Below are 19833 nucleotides of genomic sequence, written 5' to 3' on the forward strand. Positions count from 1 at the left end.
ATGGCCAACCTGTTGTCTACCAGGATCCCCAGGTCCTTCTCCACAGAGCTCCTCTCCAGCAGAGCTCCTCCCCCAGCCTGTACTGATACATGCCTTCCCAGGTGCAGGACTCTCCACTTGCTTTTATTAAACCTCATTTGGTTTCTTCCGCTCAGCTCTCCAGCCTGTCCAGGTCCTGCTGAATGGCAGCATAGCCTTCTGGCATGTTGGCCACTCCTCCCAGCTTTGTATCATTGTTGTACTTGCTTAGGATTCCCTCATCAAGGTCGTCGATGAAGATGTTGAACAAGACCGGACCCAACACCGACCCCTGGGGAACACCGCTTGTCAAAGGTCTCCAACCGGACTCTGCGCCACCGATCACCACCCTCTGAGCTTGGCCAGTCAGCCAGTTCTCAACCCACCTTACTGTCCATTCATCTATCCCACACTTACTCAGCTTTGTTATCAGGATGTCATGGGAGACAGTATCAAAAGCCTTGCTGAAGTCAAGGTAGACGACATCCACTTATCTCCCTCCATCCACCCAGCTGGTGATGTCATCATGGAAAGCAACGAGGTTGGTCGAGCGTGATTTCACCTTGGTAAACCCATGCTGACTACTCCTCATAACCTTCTTCTCTTCCAATTGCTTGCAGATGGCATCCAGAACAAGCTGTTCCAACACCTTTCCAGGGACAGAGGTGAGACTGACTGGCCTGTAGTTTCCTAGATCCTCATTCTTGCCCTTTTTGAAGACCGGAGTGACATTGGTTATCTCCAGTCTTCAGGCACCTCTCCTGTTCTCCAAGACCTGTCAAAGATGATAAGAGAGTGGTTTGGTGATCACCTCTTGCAGCTCCCTCAGCACACGTGGATGCATCCCATCAGGGCCCATGGATTTGTGTACATTGATCTCACTCAGACGCTCCCAAACCATTCCCTCCTCAAACAGAGGAGAGTTCTCCATTTCCGAGACTCTTTCTCTTCCCTCCAGGGTCCAGGAGTCCTGGGGGGAAGTGTCTGAAGCAAAGACTGAAGCAAAGAAGGCATTCAGTATCTCCGCCTTCTCAGAGTCCCCTGTTACCAGGACACCCCTCTTATTCAGCAGGACCCACATTAGCCCTAGTCTTCCTTTTACTGTTTACGTCCTTAAAAAAACCCTTCTTATTATTATCTACTTTGCCAGCTTCATCTCCAGGAGGGCTTTAGCCTTTCTTGTTGCATCCCTGCAGGCCCTGACAACACTCCAATACTCTTCCCAATGACACAGGCCCTTTTTCCACATTTCATAGACCTTATTCTTCCTTTTGAGCTTGTCGATGAGCTCTTTGCTCATCCATGCAGGTCTCCTGCCCCCTTCCCCGATTTCCTCCTCTTAGGGATGCACTGATCCTGAGCTTGGAAGAAGTGCTGTTTAGATGTTGCCCAGCTCTCACAAGCACCGTTGCCTTCTAGCAAACTAGCCCATGGGATACCCCCACATAGGTCCCGGAAGAGGTCAAAGTTGTCTGGATAGCTGGATGGATAGACCACTTGGTAGATAAGGAATTGGCTTTAAGGTTGCACTCAAAGAGTTGCCGTCAACAGCTTGATGTCCAAGTAGAGACGAGTGATGAGTGGTGTTCCTCATGGGTTGATACTGGGACCAGTATGATTTGAAGTCTTTGTTGGTGACATGGACAGTGGTATTGAGAGCATGTTTGCCAACAAAAGCAAGCTGTGTTGTGTAGCAGACATGCTGGAGGTAAGGGATGTCATCCAGAGGGACCTTGACAGGCTTGAGAGGTGGGCCTGTGTGAACCTCATGAGGTTCAACCAGGCCAAGTGCAAGGTCCTGCATCTGAGCTGGGGCAATCCCAAGCACAAACACAGGCTGGACAGAGAATGGATTGACAGCAGCGCTGAGGAGAAGGACTTGGGGGTGTTGGTGGATGAGAACCTCAACGTGAGCCAGCAAAGTGTGCTTGCAGCCCAGAAAACCAACCACATCCTGGGCTGCATGAAAAGAAGTGTGGTCGGTGGAGGTGATTCTCCCCCTCGGCTCTGCTCTCATAAGACGCCACCTGGAGCACTGCGTTCAGCTCTGGGGGCCCCAGCACCGGCTGGACACGGACATATTAGAATGAGTCCAGAGGAGGGCCGTGAGGAGGATGAGAGGGCTGGATCACATCTCCTATGAAGACAGGCTGAGAGATCTGGGGTTTTTCAGTCTGGAGAAGAGAAGGCTCTGGGGAGACCTTACAGTGCCCTTCCAGTACCTAAAGGGGGCTACAGGAAAGCTAGGGAGGGACTCTTTGTCAGGGAGTGTAGTGACAGGACAACGGGGAATGGCTTTAACCTAAAAGAGGATTGATTTAGATTAGCTATTAGGAAGAAATGAAGGCTATCAAAACTGACTTCAAGGGACTGGGGCAGTTACTGGATGGAGTAGGTGTGCAGGTCGTGTTTTCCTCTATCCCTTCAGTGGTAGGGAGGAATACTGAGTGAACCTGGAAGGCCCGGCTGATTAATACATGGCTGAGAGGCTGGTGTCATCGCAGGAACTTTGTTTTTTTTTGATCACGGGGAGTTTTACTCAGCATCTGGCCTGATGGCTGCTGATAGGTCCTGCCTGTCCCAAAGAGGGAAATGGACTCTAGCCTGGGAACTGGCAGGGCTCATCGAGAGGGCTTTAAACTAGTTATGAAGCAGGGTGGAAGGGCAATAAGACTCGACAGAGATGAGCCTGGGGGAGCAGTTCCAGGGTTGAGGGGTAGGGTGATGGCGTGACTCAAGTGCATCTACACCAATGAACTCAGCATGGACAACAAACAGGAGGAGCTGAAAGCAATTGTGCAGCAGACAAACTAGGACCTTGTCGCCATCACTGAAATGTGGTGGGACCACTCCCATGACTGGAGTACTGCAATGGATGGCTACAAGCTCTTCAGAAGGGACAGGCAGCTAAGGAGGGGCGGTGGCACAGCTCTCTATATTAGAGAGTGTTCCAGTACTGTTGAGATCGGGGTTGGGAGTGAAAAGGTAGAGTCCTTGTGGATAAGGATCAGAGGGTTGGACAACCAGGTGGACATCCTGGTGGGGGTCTGTTCTAGGCTGCCAAACCAGGATGAAGAGACGGATGAGGCATTCTATAAGCAGCTGGCAGAAGTAGCTCAATCACCAGTGCTTGTCCTCATTGGCAATTTTAACTTCCCAGACATATGCTGGAAATATAATACAGCCCTGAGGAAGCAGTCTAGAAGGTTCCTGGAGTGTGTGGAAGGCAGCTTCCTGGCTCAGCTGGTTAGTGAGCCTACCAGAGGGGGTGCCCCGCTAGACCTGATGTTCACGAATAGAGGACTGGTGGGAGATGTGGTGGTAGGGAGCTGTCTTGAGCAGAGTGACCATGACATGGTAGAGTTCTCTATTCTTGGTGAAGTCAGGAGGGGGATCAGTAAAACTGCTACCTTGGGCTTCCTTAGGGCAGACTTTGAACTGTTGAGAACACTGGTAGGGAGGGTCCCTTGGAAGTCAGTCCTCAAGGGTAGAGGGGTCCAGAAAGGCTGGATGCTCCTCAAGAAGGAAGTCTTAAAAGCACAGGATCAGGCTGTCCCTGTGTACCGTAAGATGAGCTGACGGGGAAGAAGACTGGTGCGGCTTAACAGGGAACATTTGCTGAGTGTCCAGGAGAAAAAGAGAGTTCATGTCTGGTGGAAGAAGGGGCAGGCAACTCAGGGAGAGTACAAGGAAATTGCCAGCGTATGCAGAGAAAAAATCAGGAAGGCCAAAGCCCAGCAAGAGCTCAACCTGGCCACTATGGTCAAGGATAACAAAAAATGTTTTTATAAACATATTAGTGGCAAGAGGAGGGCCAAAGAGAATCTCCATTCTTTACTGGACACAGGGAAGAACATGACTTCTGAGGATAAGGAAAAGGCTGAGGTTCTTAATGCCTTCTTTACATCTCTCTTTTCTAGTAAGACCACTTATCCTTGGGGTATTCTTCCTCATGACCCAGAAGTCTGGGACAAGGAGCAGAGCTACCCTCCTCCCCGCACCCCCCCCCCCCCCCCCCAGTTCAGGTGGAAACAGTTAGAGACCTGCTGCTCCACCTGGACTGTCATGAGTCCATGGGGCCAGATGGGGTCCACCCAAGGGTGCTGAGGGAGTTGGCAGATGTGATTGCTGGGCCACTCTCCATCATCTATCAGCAGTCATGGTCATATGGAGAGGTCCCAGATGACTTTAGACTTGTTAATGTGACACCCATCTATAAGGAGGGTCGTAAGGAGGACCTGGGGAACTACAGGCCTGTCAGCCTGACCTCGGTGCTGGGAAAGGTGATGGAACAGGACATCTTGAATGCAATCACACAGCTTGTACAGGACAGCCTGGGGATCTCGTCCAGTCAGCATGGGTTCATGAAAGGCAAGTCCTGCCTGACCAGTCTCATCCCCTTCTATGACCGGGTGACCCACCTGGTAAATGAGGAAAAAGCTGTTGATGTAGTCTAACTAGAGTTCAGCAAAGCCTTTGACACAGTCTCCCATAGTATTCTCCTAGAGAAGCTGGCAGCTCATGGCTTGGACAGGTACACTCTTTGGTGGGTTAAAAACTGGCTGAACAGCCAAGCCCAGAGAGTGGTGGTGAACGGAGTGAAAACCAGATGGCCACTTGTCACCAGTGCTGTTCCCCAGGGGTCAGTGTTGGGGCCCCTCCTCTTTAACATCTTTATTGATGTTTTGGATGAGGGAATTGAGTGCAACCTCAGTAAGTTTGCAGACAATACCAGGTTTGGGCGAAGTGTCAATCAGCCAGAGGGTAGGAAGGCCCTGCAGAGGGACCTGGACAGGTTGGATTGATGGAGAGAGGCCAAGGGGGTGAGGTTCAACATAGCTAAGTCCGGGTCCTGCACTTTGGTCACAACAACCCCATGCAACGCTGCAGGCTTGGGGGGAGAGTGGCTCGAAAGCTGTGCAGAAGAAAAGGATCTGGGGGTGTTGGTCGGTGCTCACCTGAACATCAGCCATCAGTGTGCCCAGGTGGCCAAGAAGGCCAAAGGCATCCTGGCTTGTATCAGGAATAGTGTAGCCAGCAGGACCAGGGAGGTGATTGCTCCCCTATACTCAGTTCTGGTGAGGCCACACCTCGAGTACTGTGTTCAGCTTTGGGCCCCTCAGTACAAGAACGATATTGTGGCTCTGGAACGTGTCAAAAGAAGGGCTACAAAGCTGGTGAAGGACCTGGAACACAAGTCCTACGAGGATTGGCTGAAGGAATTGGGGTTGTCTAGTCTGGAGAAGAGGCGGCTTAGGGGAGATGTTATTGCTCTCTACAGCTCCCTGAAATGAAGTTGCTGGGAGCTGGGAGTCAGCCTCTTCTTGTAGGTAACTAGTGACAGGACAAGAAGAAATGGCCTCAAGTTGCACCAGGGGAGGTTTGGAAATTAGGAGACATTTCTTCTCCAAAAGAGTATTCAGGCATTGGTACGGGCTGCCCAGGGAGGTGGTGGCATAACCGTCTCTGGGGGTGTTTAAAGAAAGATTGGACGTTGTACTTAGGGACATGGTTTAGTGGGTGACATTGGTAGTAGGGTGATGGTTGGACCAGATGATTGTGAAGGTCTCTTCCAACCTTTATGATTCTATGATTCTGTAAAAGCTCAAGCTTTTCTATTTTCCATCTATGTTAAAGTAATAACTTCTTTTGTGAAGCACTGGAACAGGTTTCCTAGAGAAGTTCTGGATGCCCCATCCATATTACTGTTTAAGTTTTGGATGGCTCTTTGTGCAATCTGATCTAGTGGAAGATGTCCATGCCAAACCCCAAAAGGGAGTTTGGAAATAGATGATCTTTAAGATCCCTTCCAATCCAAACCACTCTATGATTCTGTTATAACCACCCCGCTTCATGCTCAGATGAGTTCTGTCCTCCTTTTGTTCAGCAGAGCTCTCCAGAGACAGATCTTGGATATGAGCTGTGTATTTTTGTGTTGGCTGCACTGCTTATCTTAATCAGACTGTTAAATATTACTATGCTTCACTTCTTCCCGTTATAGCATAATACAGCATAGTATATGAGGTAGAATAGCCACTTAGAACCAAACTAAGTGTTCATTAAGCATGATCCCACCTCTGGATATAGATATAAGTATAAACTAACATTCCTTTTTTTATCTTCCGACATCCTGGAAATCTTGAGTTTACTGATTCATGGTAGGACAGATGACTGTGGTCAGGAGATTTTGCTAGATTTTTCTTCCTTTGATTTAATCAGTTCAGGACCAATTTTACTTGCCCTCTAGCAATGGGAGTTTTAGTTTAAATGAGATTCTTGAAAACTATTTTCTTTACTTTAATGGTGCTTATTTCCCTGTCCATCCATTGTTCTTCTGATAATAGAAACAGTCAGTAATCACTCTCCACATAACAAGGCAAATAGTGGTAATCTATCTAATCTTTCTTTGTATGAAAATCATTATTTACTTAGCATTGGCTTTGTCATTCTCCCCTATAATTTCCCAGTTCCATCTTCTCTCTCCTGAGATTTGATGATATGCAGTGTTAATATTGAACCTCCACATATCTGATTGCTAACCATCACTATATAAGATGGAGTTGCTTTTCCTACATACATAACTTTGAACTTACCAACATTTTCTTGCCCAGTGTAAGTATCATGACATTCTTCGCGGTGAGGCGCCAACTGAGAACTTATGGGTAAGGATTAAAGAGAAGATAGGTAAGGGTGATATTGTAGCGTGTGTCTGCTATAGGCCACCTGACCAGGAAGAACAAGAGGATGAGAGCCTCTACAGGCAGTTAGGAGCAGCTCGGTGTTTGCAGGCCCTGGTCCTCATGAGGGTCCAATGCTCCAGCTCTCTGTGACAAGGCCTCTTTGCCAGGTGCTGGCCCGGAGGGGGACCTACCTTCATCACTGCTGTGTGCCAGCTGGTGGTGTCAGGATGTGGAAGCTGTTCTGGGTCAGCCCAAAGACGGACTCAGAGCAGCATCTCTCTGGCAGTGGCCAGAGTCATTTGAAAAATCCTTTCCTTCTGTCTCTGGCCACATGCTAATTTCACTTGATGGACTTCTTGTGCAGGTGAGGAGGTAGAATCACAGAATCATAGAATGGTTTGGGTTGGAAGGGATCTTAAAGACCATCTAGTTCCAATCTCCTGCCATGGGCACGGACAGCTCCCATGTGACCACGTTGGTCAAAGCCCTCCCTATCCAGCCTGACATGGAACACCTCCAGGGATAGGGCATCCACAGGTTGCTTCTCTGGGCAACCTGTTCCAGTGCCTCAGCACCCTCACAGTAAATAATTTCTTCCTAATAGCTAATCTAAATCAATCCTCTTTTAGGTTAAAGCCATTCCCCGTTGTCCTGTCACTACACTCCCTGACAAAGAGTCCCTCCCTAGCTTTCCTGTAGCCCCCTTTAGGTACTGGAAGGGCACTGTAAGGTCTCCCCAGAGCCTTCTCTTCTCCAGACTGAAAAACCCCAGATCTCTCAGCCTGTCTTCATAGGAGATGTGATCCAGCCCTCTCATCCTCCTCACGGCCCTCCTCTGGACTCATTCTAATATGTCCGTGTCCAGCCGGTGCTGGGGCCCCCAGAGCTGAACGCAGTGCTCCAGGTGGCGTCTTATGAGAGCAGAGCCGAGGGGGAGAATCACCTCCACCGACCACACTTCTTTTCATGCAGCCCAGGATGTGGTTGGTTTTCTGGGCTGCAAGCACACTTTGCTGGCTCACGTTGAGGTTCTCATCCACCAACACCCCCAAGTCCTTCTCCTCAGCGCTGCTGTCAATCCATTCTCTGTCCAGCCTGTGTTTGTGCTTGGGATTGCCCCAGCTCAGATGCAGGACCTTGCACTTGGCCTGGTTGAACCTCATGAGGTTCACACAGGCCCACCTCTCAAGCCTGTCAAGGTTCCATCTGGGATGCCATCCTCCAGCATGTTGACTGCACCACAGTCGGAAATGTCCCCCTTGTCTGGTCTGCTTGCAATTCACCTGAACAGAGGTCTCCCATGTAGCATGAGTGTTCTTTATGGAACCAGGATCATCATGTGTTGGGCACACCATGGGTGGGTACCCCTGAGAAATGTCTGCAGCAGCTTCTCAATCCACTCAGTCATCAACATCAAAGGTTGTAACAGGCACTAACTCAGCAAAGTTGCCAGGGAGTTTCCTGAGTTTTACCGTGGAAGATTTCACTTAGCTACCTGCCTTCCTTCGACCTTTCTGTTCCCCACAAAATGCTGCATCAATGCTAGAGAAAACAGCATGTGTTCATTGGTCACAGAAGTGTTGCAGAAGAGGGAATTTTGTTGTCAGTAAATTGACAACGTACTGCAGAGGCTGGAGAAGACCTGTCTGGTGACAGTGGACTGTATTTAGCTCAGGGCAAGGTGCTGGGCTTCCATCAGTTCACTCTTGCCAGAGCAGCAGTTCCCTCGTGTCCTCATCTGAGGTGCCCATGTGGCGGTCCTGACAGAGGCAGTCCTGCAGCAAAGGGCTTGTTAACATGCCCAGGAAACAATCCACACATTGAAAGGCTGATTGGATTGTTTGGGAACAGCCTGTAAACAGTGGATTATCTGCATAACAAGGAAATTTGGCACCTAAAGAGTTTGTCTTCCACATTATGCAAAGCATTCGGGCTGCTTCCAGCACAAGCCAGCCGCTCAGTGTGGTAGGTGTGAGGCATGCACAGAGCTGGTAGTTGAGCCAGAACAGGGTGCAGACTAGATGCTGACACTAACACGGCTTTGTCGTCTTAGAAGGGAGAAGGGAAGGGAAGAGGTTGGCCCCTAAGACTACCTCTGCTTACAGGAGAAAATGCTGGAAAGCTGTTTCTTGTATTGTGACTGTCAAATTGCAGGTGACAAGAAAGAGCCCTTTCTAGGCTATATGCAGTTTTGTAAGGGAGTGCATGTGTGCGTGAGAGCATGTGTGTCTGTGTGGGCAATACACAGGGGTGCCTGCACAAGCCTGCTGCAACTTTTGTAGCCTTGAGCCAAATGGTCTCCCATCTCTCCTCCTGCCTGCACTGCCACCCATGGTGGGGCTTTGTGTGCATGTGCATGTGCAAATGTGTCTGCATTTCACTCTGAAATGTACACTTCACTGTGTCCTCTTTGAAAACTTGCTTTTTTCATGTGACTCTGCTAGACATCCCTAATTGACAAGGCTGGTTGGCCTATCGCAAAAGGCCTTTACCAACAGTCCTCTCAGGGCACACTGGGCTGAACAGTGTGATCGTGCCATTCTGGTCAGTTCCTCTCCCTTTTATTTTGATTGATTTTCTTTCCAGCAAGCTTCCTCCTTGTCAGCACTGAGTGAATAACAAGTTCCTAATATAGAAGACAAGTAGTGATGTTTGTGCCTTCCCAGCCAGGTCAGGCAGAGGAACTTTCCAAATATGTTTGTCATTCACTTGTTATCTAAGACACTGCCAGAATATTTTGAGCAACAGTTCCCTGCAGCCCTGCCAGTTGGAGAGGGGAGGGAGGTAGAAGGGGTTGAACTACTTGGAAACTAATTCTTGCATTAAATTAAACTTACATTGCTGTACATTACAGCACATTAGAGTGCTGCAAAAAACTTTTTCACCTTGATAACTTTGTTATAGTAGTTAGAATTTTGCTCCATAAAACTAATTAGTTCCTGAAAACTGATCATTTGAAAACAACACAACCATAAGTAACTACAGAATTGAATTATAATAAACAAAACCACTGCTTCTGCAAAGTAATCTACTGTCTTTATTCTCTAGACATTGACATAGTTACAAAGACATTGCAGAAGAAAACAACAGAGGGTTCACATTTTGTGCATCCCTCAGGCTACTTTGCTGCCACATGACATCCTCACTCTTCCTCTTCTATCTTCTTACTGTGAAACTCCCGGCTCTTCACTCGTAGCTTGTTGACCTGCGACTCTGCAATGTCAGCCCGCTCCTCGGCTTCCTCCAGCTCATGCTGGATCTTGCGGAATTTGGAGAGGTTGACATTGGACAGCTCCTCCTGTGTGGGGAGAGGGAGTTGGTGGTGAGGAGCCCGGGGCAGGGGTTTCACTCCTCCTGCGCCTGGGCCTTGAGGGGCTGTGGTGATTGCCTGCAGAAAGCACAGACCTGCTGTCTCCTATCTACCATTGCTGACCCAGAACCCTCTCAAAGACCTCCTCATCCTCCCATATTCACGATTCCACTGTAACATCCACCCCCATACCCGTCTGCTGACCCTTAAGCATTCACACAGCCCTCCTTCTATTTCTATGATTCTTCTTGGAAAATGATTCTTGCTCCCACTCAAGTGATACTTACAGACTCTTCAGCTTGCCTCTTGTAGGATTTCACCTTCATCTGCAGCTTGTCCACCAGATCCTGGAGCCTGAGAATATTCTTCCGGTCTTCCTCAGACTAGAGTGGTAGGTAAGCAGGAAAGAGAGAGAGTTGGTTTTGCCAACACATGAAGTTAACAATTTCTGTTGGGGGCGATGTGCTGTGTGGAGGCTGTGGCAGCATAAAGAGCCTTCTACCTTACCTGGTAGGTCAGCTCCTTCACCCTTCTCTCGTACTTGCGCACACCCTTCACAGCTTCAGCGCTGCGCTTCTGCTCAGCATCTACCTCCCCTTCCAGCTCCCGCACCTGCAATGAGAAACCCATCTTTGGAGCTTCTCCAGTACCTCTCCTAGGGACATGCTCACTTGTGCACAAATACCAGCCCCACGCACCCTGGCCTCCAGCTTCTGGATTTGCTTCTTGCCTCCCTTCAGGGCCAGCTGCTCAGCCTCATCCAGACGAAGCTGCAGGTCCTTCACTGTCTGGTCCAGGTTCTTCTTCATTCTCTCTAGGTGAGCACTGGTGTCCTGCTCCTTCTTCAGCTCTTCTGCCATCATGGCTGCCTGGAGAAGAAAGAATCAAAGGCGTTTTGCAGCTGAAGACATTTTTTTGTGGGGGGGGATACATCCACCATCATCAGGGAAAGGAGCCCCCATCTCACATCTGTGATGGCCTTCTTGGCCTTCTCTTCAGCATTGCGGGCTTCCTGGATGGTGTCTTCCATTTCACTCTGAATTTGGGCAATGTCTGCTTCAAGCTTCTTCTTGGTGTTTATCAGGCTGGTGTTCTGTTGATGAAAATTCACAGAGCAGCTTAAATATATTATTTTTAGAAAGAAAAAAAAAAAACACAACAATTTCACTTCTTTTGTTTAGAGTTCTGTTAATGTTTTGTATGAAGAGTATCCATTGCCGACAGTAGTTATCAAAGACTGCTGATGCAATATTCTTATTCAAAAATTAAAATAGGCTTAATGATTACATTTATTCAACCCTTGGACTTGCCTGAGCATGGAGTAGCTGAACTCTCTCACTTGCATCCATTAGTTCCTGCTCAGCCACTTTCCTTGACCGCTCCGTCTGCTCTAGGGCTGCCCGCAGCTCCTCAATCTCAGCCTGCAAGAGGTTTGCTCTGCGCTCCACCATGGCCACCTGCTCCTTCAGGTCCTCCTGTGTTCTGAGAGCATCATCCAAGTGTATCTGGGTATCCTGTGAGCGAGGAAATAGAAAGTAGGAGGCATATTTTTCCTATTTTCCTATTTCCTATTCATAGAAACATGGAATCATTTAGGTTGGAAAAGACCTCTAAGATCATCCACTCCAACCTTTAACCTAGCACTGCTGAGTCCACCATGGAACCATGTCACTAAGCTCCACATCTACACGCTTCTTGAAGACCTCCAGGGATGGTGGCTCAACTGCTTCCCTGGGCAGCCTGTTCCATTGTCCCACAAACCTTTCAGTGAAGAAATTTCTCCTAATATCCAACTTAAACCTCCCCTGACACAACCTGAGGTCATTTGCTCTTGTGTTATCACTTGGTGCTTGGGAGAAGAGCCCCATCCCCACCTCGCTATAGCCTCCTTAGGCTCCTATAGGAGTGCGATCAGGTCTCCCCTGAGCGTCCTTTTCTCCAGGCTAAACAACCCCAGTTCCCTCAGCTGCTCCTCGTAAAACTTGTTCTCTAGATCCTTCACCAGCTTCGTTGCCCTTCTTTGCACGTGCTCCAGCACCTCAGTGTCCTTCCTATAGTGAGGGGCCCAAAACTGAAGACAGTATTCGAGGTGTGGACTCATCAAAGCCAAGTTCAGAGGGTCAATCGCTTCCCTTGTCCTGCTGGCCACTGTATTTCTGATACAAGCCAAGATGCTCTTGGCCTTCTTGGCCACCTGAACACACTGCTGGCTCATACTCAGCTGGCTATCAACCAATACTGCAAGCTCCCTTTCCGCCAGGCAGCTTTCCAGCCACTCTTCCCTCAGCCTATAGTGCCGCATGGCGTTGTTGTGTCTCAAGTGCAGGACCCCACACTTAGACTTGTTGAACTTCATACAGTTGGCCTTGGCCCATCTGTCCAGCCTACCCAGATTCCTCTGCAGAGCCTTCCTGCCCTTCAGCAAATCAACACTCACACCCAACTTGGTGTTGTCTGCGAACTTACTGAGGGTGCACTCGATCCCCTCGTCCAGATCATTGATAAAGATACTGAAGAGAACTTGCCCCAGTACTGATCCCTGGGAGACTCCACTAGTGACCAGTCTCCAACTGGATTTAATTCTATTCACCACGACTCTTTAGGCCTGGCCACCCAGCCAGCTTTTAACCCAATGAAGCATACACACATCCAAGCCATGAGCAGCCATTTTCTCCAGGAGGATGCTGTGGGAAATGGTGTGAAAAGTCTTGCTGAAGTCTAGGTAGACCACATCCACAGCCTCTCTCTCATCCACTTAACGCATCACTTTGTTGTAGAAGCAGATCAAATTTGTCAAGCAGAACCTGCTTTTCATAAACCCATGCTGACTTGGCCTGATCACCTGGTTGTCCTGTAAGTGCTGCGTGATGGCACTCAAGACAATCTGCTCCATGAGCTTCCCCATCACCAAGGTCAGACTGACAGGCCTATAGTTTCCCAAGTAATCCTTCTGGCCCTTCCTGTAGGTGGGCGTCACTTTTTCTAGCCGCAAGTAGAATGGGACCTACCATGATAGCCGGGGCTGCTGGCTTTCCCCTTGTCTTCCCCTTGATTCTTACCCTGTCATCACCATTGTTCAGGTCTAGACAATTAGAACACTCCCTAACATACAGGGCTACCCCCCTGCAACTCCTTCCTAGCTTAACCCTTCTGAAGAGTTTGTAGCCATCCGTTGCAGCACTCCAGTCACGTGAACCATCACACCACATTTCTGTGATGAAAAACGTTCCACTGTTTTCCTCCCTCACAGTGGCTTAGAGATCCTCCTGTTTGTTGTACATACTGCATGCATTAGTGTAGATGTACTTCAGTTGGGTTAGCGATCCTGTCACCTTTTTAGGGGAGAAGCCCTAATTCCCGAATGACCATTCCCAGGTATTTTTGTGATTTCTAACCTGTCACTGTCCCTGGTGTCTTTGCTGTGACTTGACTGTCCATCCCTTACCTCAGCTGGGCTAGCAGCGTGCTGGAGCTTGCCACCACAATGTCTCATAACCACTGTCATACCACCCCCAGGCTTGTCTGTCAAGCCTGGTTTTGTCCCTTTACCCCTTCAAATCTAGTTTAAAGCCCTATCAATGAGCCCTGCTAAATCCTGACCAAAGATCCTTTTCCAAAGGCTTGGAGCTCAGGTATTGATTTGCTGGCTGTTCCTGTTCTTTGCCTCATCATTCCCTGCCTCTGGAGGGATAGAGGAAAATACCACCTATGCTCCCGATCTTTAACCTCCTTAACAAGTTTTCCTAAGACCCTGAAGTCTCTTTTGATTTCCTTCAGACTTCTTCTTGGAGGTTCATCACTGTCTACCTGCCTATTTTCACATAGGTGTAGAACTAATACTGTACCAGATATTTTTTTAGCAATGTCAGAAAGAGGTGAGCATGTTTGGTTTTGCCATACCTTGAGCACTCCCTGTGTGTTTCTCAGGTTCTTTTGTGCCTCTGCAGCCACACGGTTGGCATGGCTCAGCTGGATCTCCATTTCATTCAGGTCTCCCTCCATCTTCTTCTTCAGCCGCAGGGCTTCATTCCTGCTCCTGATCTCAGCATCCAGGGTGCTTTGCATGGACTCCACAATTCTGAGGTGATTTCTCTTCAGCTGGTCGATTTCCTCATCTTTCTCTGCTATCTTCCTGTCAATCTCAGACTTGACCTGGTTGAGCTCCAGTTGGAGGCGCAGGATTTTCCCCTCTTCGTGTTCTAGAGAGGCCTGAATAACAAAGAAACAGGATTTTAAAATCCTTTTAAAATGCTTCTTCCTACAGTTATCTTCCAAATTATGTCTTATAAAAGAAAAGGAAAGGGACTACTTTACTGTGGATGATGTACATACTGAGGCTAGACCTCCAGACCCAGTAGAAACAAAGAAATGACATTTGTTTGAAAATCCCAAGCTTTTATCATTCACACTGTTCCAAAGTACTCCACTCTGGAAATTAATGTTTATGGGCATGTACCTCAGCTTCCTCCAAGGCAGCCTGGATTTCAGATTTCTCTTGCTCAATCTGTTTCTTGACTTTCTCCAGCTCGTGGATCGCCTTTCCTCCCTCTGCAATCTGCTCCGTGAGGTCAGAAATCTCCTCTGTAGGGAAGGGTGAAACAAGGCATGGTCAGACATAGGGCATAAAGGAAGGAAAAGACCATACCAGCCACACCAACGTGACAGGTACCCCTGCAGACTTGTGGGCAAGAACCTTTGTGGAGTGGAGGACAGGCTGGCTTGTGGGAAAGCCCGGCCAGCAGCAGAAAGCCACGGACTTACGCTGCAAGTTCTTGTTCTCACGCTTCAGCGTTTCCAGGTGGTCCAGGGACTCCTCATAGGCATTCTTCATCTTAAACAGCTCCGTACTGAGAGAGCGAGACTCCTTCTGGGAAGCTTCCAGCTCAGCCTGTGTTTCCTCGTACTTCTGCTTCCACTCTGCCAGGATCTGAGGAGCAACAAGGCGTGAGTATGGATGTGGCAATTGTGAGGGCATGCTCTGCCCAGGAAGCACAGGGTCAGAGGCCAGAATACCTTGTCAAAGTTCTTCTGCTTCTTGTCCAGAGCTGCACAGGCAGCATTTGATCGCTCCACGTCAATCATCAGGTCTTCCACCTCGTTCTGCAGCCTCTGCTTTGTCTTTTCCAGGGAAGCACATTTGGCGTTGACAGCTTCAACGTGTTCCTCTGCATCCTGCAGGCGCTGTGCCAGCTTCTTCCTGGAAGGTGGTTAGCACATTTCACAGTTAGCAAAAAAAGAGTAAATCTTACTTTGTGGCTTTTCTCAACAGCATGCTTAACCACTTCACAATCTGTAGTCCAAATCCCTCCTCTTTTTTTTTTTTTTTTTCTAAACCTTGCCTGTTCTCATTCTGCAGTTCTCTGATTCCTACACATTTTGTCCTTTTCATATTCCAACTCACACACATTACAGGATGCATTTGCCTTCCTCCTGTCATTCCACCCCTAGCACAACATTGGCTTCTTCCTGACAATATTACAGTGGTCTCCACAACTTTCTGTTATTACTTTCTGACAGCATTCCCTGTTTTCTCTACATACTTGGCCTCCTCCAGCTCCTCTGTGCGCTGAATAGCATCTGTCTCGTATTTAGTTCTCCATTGGGCCACTTCGCAGTTGGCTTTGGACAGTGCACGCTGCAGCTCTCCCTTGGCTTCCTGCTCCTCCTCATATTGTTCCCGGAGCAAGTCACAGTCGTGGCGAGCAGATTGCAAGCCATGGGCCAGGGCACTCTTAGCCTAAGGAGATGAGAGTATTTGGACAACGAATGAAAATGTCCTGATTGAAATGTTTTTGGACATTGGTTTATTCTTCTATATGAAACAACAACAGTTCTGGGAAAAGGCCTGCGAATTTGCAAGAGAATTAATTAACAGATAACAGGGAACAGACAGCAAGGCTAACATGGGAAGACTTGCCCTGTACTAGCTATGTATGGTTTTCCCCCATAGTATTTCTGTAATCTCATAGGTGTCTGAAGTACTTCTTGGTCAGGAGGAATCCAATGGATAAAAGAGAATTTGGAAAGCCTCCTCACCTTTATCTCTTCTTCTAAGTGCCTCTTGAGTTCCTCAACCTGTTGGGTGAACGCCTGCTTGCCTCTTGATAGCTGAGAAATCAGAGCATCTTTCTCCTCCACCTGGCGTGAATATTCACCTGGGAAAGTTTGCAGTTACACCAGACTTTCATTGCCATTGATGACAGTGTTGTGGACAGTTGGGGCTTTAAGATAAGATATTTAGCAGTGTTTACAGAAACTTATGATCTTATTACATAAACTTCTCCTCACAGGATAGAGTGTATTGGACAAGCCATATGCCTGGAAGGCTCATTTCTACACTAACTCCCTGTCATTGTTCATTTGCACACCAGAGATGTGAAAGTCTCACCTGATTCTGTCTGCAGACGAGCTCTTTGAGCATTGAGGTCATTGACCATGCGTTGATGCTCCTCTTCTTTTGTCTTAACCTCACTCAGCTGGTCTTCCAGTGCACGGCACATCTTCTCCAGGTTTGCCTGTATATAAACATCGTACAATCTGTCACTGTTATTTTTAAAAAAAAAAAACCACAACGATCAATCAAACAAACAAACAAAAAAACACAAACAAACCTACATCATCATGATCTGAGAAGGATTCAAGGGATACAATGTAAAGAGTGTCCCTTTGTGCACATACTCTTTTAGATCTATATTATACCTTGGCTTTGGAGACAGACTCCATGTTACTGGCCAAGTCATCTATCTCCATCTTCAGCTCACTCTTCTCCTTCTCCAGCTTCTGCTTGACTCGTTGCAGGTTGTCGATCTGCTCCCCAAGCTCAGCTGTGCTGTCTGCATGCTTCTTCCGCAGGGCGGCAGCTGTGGCTTCGTGCTGCAGCGTGGCCTCTTCGAGGTCGCGGCGCATCTTCTGAAATTCTGCCTCACGCTTCTTGTTCATCTCAACCTGAGCTGCTGTAGCCCCTCCTGCTTCTTCCAGGCGCTCGCTGATCTCCTCCAGCTCCCTGGAGAGGTCAGCACGGTGCTTCTCTGCTTTCGCCCGAGAGGTTCGCTCTGCCTCAATTTCCTCCTCCAGTTCCTCGATACGGGCCTGGGGAAAATGCAAGACCCTTCACACCCATGCCCTCCTTGTACTGATGTCCTTCTGAAGGGCGGAAGGGAAGGACCAGAGACTTGCCTGCAGCTCCTTGATCTTCTTCTGTAATTGCATGCCCAGGGCTTGCTCATCCTCAGTTTTACTCTGGATCTGGCTGATTTCAAAGTCTTTCCTTTGCACAAAGCATACAGAATCACAGTGTTAACACCTGAATAAAACTACCTAATAAATGCACCTGACCCACACTCAGGTGTCTCACAACCACACTTACTTTTTCAGTTTCTCATCCAGCTGCTGCTTATCATTTTCCAAATCCATTATGCTATCATGGGCCAACTTCAGGTCTCCCTCAAGTTTCCTCTTAGCCCTTTCAAGGTCCATGCGCAGTTTCTTCTCTTGCTCCAGGGACCCTTCCAGCTAAACACAACAACACCATCAATGCCAGGCAGGTCAAACTCCATACCTGTCCTGTCTTGCTGGAGGCACGTGTGCTTACATCATCCACTTGCTGCTCCAGCTTGGTTTTTGCTTTGGTCAATGTATTGACTTTGTCCTCTTCGGCCTGTAGGTCGTCCAGTGTCTGCTGGTGGGCCTCTTGGAGGGCTTTCTTCTCTTTTGTCAGCTTGGCAATGGTCTCATCCAGGGATGCCATCTCCTCTGTGAGATTTTTCACCTTTGATGAGAAGGGAGCAAGTGTAATTAAAATGAGTAGGTACAAGACTCCCATAATAGCACAGTGTGAGTGACGTCTTCTGCCTCATACCTTGTTTTCGGTGGCATGTTTTTCCTTTTCAACCTTGGCCAATGTTAACTCCAGGTCATCAATGTCTTTCTTCAGCTCTGAACATTCATCCTCCAGTTTCCTCTTCTTGGCTGTCAGCTCAGCATTAATTTCTTCCTCATCCTCGGCCCTTTCTGTCACCTCCTTAATTTTGGCTTCCAGCTGGATTTTAGTTTTGATGAGCTGATCACATCTTTCTTCAGCATCAGCTAAGCTATCTGCTTCCTTTTGGTGAGATATAAGATATTTTAATTTTATAAATTTATATAATTCTTGGAAGGTTATCTTTTATCTCAGTAAATTGACATCTAAATTCTATATCTGGAGTTGCACTTCCACACAAACAGCTGATCTATTTCTATTTTTTCAGTTTATTTTCCTAGGGGGAAAAAAAAAATTATGCACATCTTCTGTTAGGGATAAGAGTTGTTTTGTTTAGTTCTTTCAAAAAATATCTCAAAGAAGTGTGAGCTGTGAGGATACCTCCTGTCCTGACATGCTTCATCTCTGTTACTCCTTTTGTCAGTGGAACAAACTTACAGGCTTTTTTCCTTTGTATTAGAAATCAGTAACTTCCTCTTTGAAATTCGCTTATGCTGAACCAAGTATTACACTGAGAGGTAAAGCTTTTGTTATGTTCAGGATAAAAATGTCACAGAAAGAAGAGTATCACTTTTCTACATTCATTAAGCGTACTGCACATACTATAGAGGCATACTTATGTTTCTAGACACTGTGTCTGGAGTTTTCGATGTTGATTTCAGCTTGCTCTCTGTTCCTTCAGTCTTTGATATTTCATTGAGATAGCTTTGCACTGAATAAGTTTAACTGACAGACAACTTTAAAAGTAAGACAATCAAAACCAGTGTTTATTTTTCTCATTTGGACTAAGAAAAAAATATCCTCAGGTTTCCCACTTTCTAACTCAAAACCCAGATCACTGTGAAACTATGGGAAATGTGAATGTATTAGGTAATTTTAGTGATTTCAATGACTTAGTGTGTAATTTTGGTTTCCTTTGTAAGATGGGCTTTGAATATCAAACACTGGTGGAACATATTTTTAAATGAGACAATTTTTCTAAAGTTTTTTTGTGTGTACATGAGGTTCATAGGATATTATTAATAACACAACTACCACATGGCATATGATGAAAATCCAGGTTGCAGATGCAAATAGCTACAGTACTCAGAAGTGAAAGGTTTTGCTTAGTCATCTGTTTTTGCTTACTCATCTTTCCTGTTCTGTGCTTTACTCTATTAAGTCTAAAGAATACAGAGACATGAAGTGCCTACCCAGACCTGCTGATTTAATTTTATTATACATATATATGCTCTTTAAATTTAGCATATGTGTTTTATATTTAAGGATTATAAGCTAAAACACTGCAGGATGGGCAGGGCTCAGAAAGCCTTTTCACTAGGAAGAGTACCTTTTCCAACATCTACCAGTACCAGGCTGTTTCTTTTCGTCATCCCAGGGAATACTAAACTCACCTGTACATAGTAAAACACCATAGAACAGCCCCAAGAGATTAGACTTTTTCAGGAGCAAGAGCTTCATTTCTAGTCATATTTCCCACTTGAATAAATGAATGAATGAATGAATGAATAACCAGTAGTTACCAAGAAGCTGATATATAATATTATAAGCATCAGTTTGATAACTGATATCATAATTTTATAAGCATTATAACTGGTATTATAATATTATAAGCATTATAATATTATAAACATCAGTTTGAACTCTAGATTGCATTTAATGTCCAAAATGTTCTACACCTTGGTGATGGAGGTACAACCTGCAGGACTCACCTGCTCAAAGGGAGCTGGGGATTCAGGGAGAACCCTGTTCTGAGTATTTTACTTTAGCTAGCTGTAGATGGCTTCTTCCTTATATAGCAAGAGAACTGAGTTCTACCTAGAACTCCCTGCCACTTTACGCTAGGT

The 19833-nt window shown here is 47.1% G+C and overlaps 1 protein-coding gene across 1 annotated transcript in view; it reads right to left on the minus strand.

Moving 5' to 3' along the window:
• Positions 1–9712: 9712 nt before the first annotated feature.
• The window catches only part of LOC310884245 (myosin heavy chain, skeletal muscle, adult-like), a 21016-nt gene continuing 10895 nt past the window's right edge, over positions 9713–19833 (minus strand). The window contains exons 22-39 of the mRNA XM_083805743.1: positions 17867–18109; positions 17600–17776; positions 17375–17520; positions 17185–17275; positions 16708–17097; positions 16397–16523; positions 16045–16163; positions 15549–15745; positions 15022–15205; positions 14770–14935; positions 14465–14589; positions 13909–14217; positions 11319–11522; positions 10976–11101; positions 10707–10877; positions 10516–10620; positions 10296–10391; positions 9713–9996 (exon numbers count right to left, since the gene is read on the minus strand). Coding sequence (XP_083661869.1) covers positions 9841–9996; positions 10296–10391; positions 10516–10620; positions 10707–10877; positions 10976–11101; positions 11319–11522; positions 13909–14217; positions 14465–14589; positions 14770–14935; positions 15022–15205; positions 15549–15745; positions 16045–16163; positions 16397–16523; positions 16708–17097; positions 17185–17275; positions 17375–17520; positions 17600–17776; positions 17867–18109 — 3132 coding nt within the window. The 3' untranslated portion in view covers positions 9713–9840. The remainder of the gene's footprint in view (positions 9997–10295; positions 10392–10515; positions 10621–10706; positions 10878–10975; positions 11102–11318; positions 11523–13908; positions 14218–14464; positions 14590–14769; positions 14936–15021; positions 15206–15548; positions 15746–16044; positions 16164–16396; positions 16524–16707; positions 17098–17184; positions 17276–17374; positions 17521–17599; positions 17777–17866; positions 18110–19833) is intronic.

Source organism: Anser anser (assembly GCF_964211835.1).
Source record: "Anser anser genome assembly, chromosome: 19".
Classification (NCBI taxonomy): Eukaryota; Metazoa; Chordata; class Aves; order Anseriformes; family Anatidae; genus Anser; species Anser anser.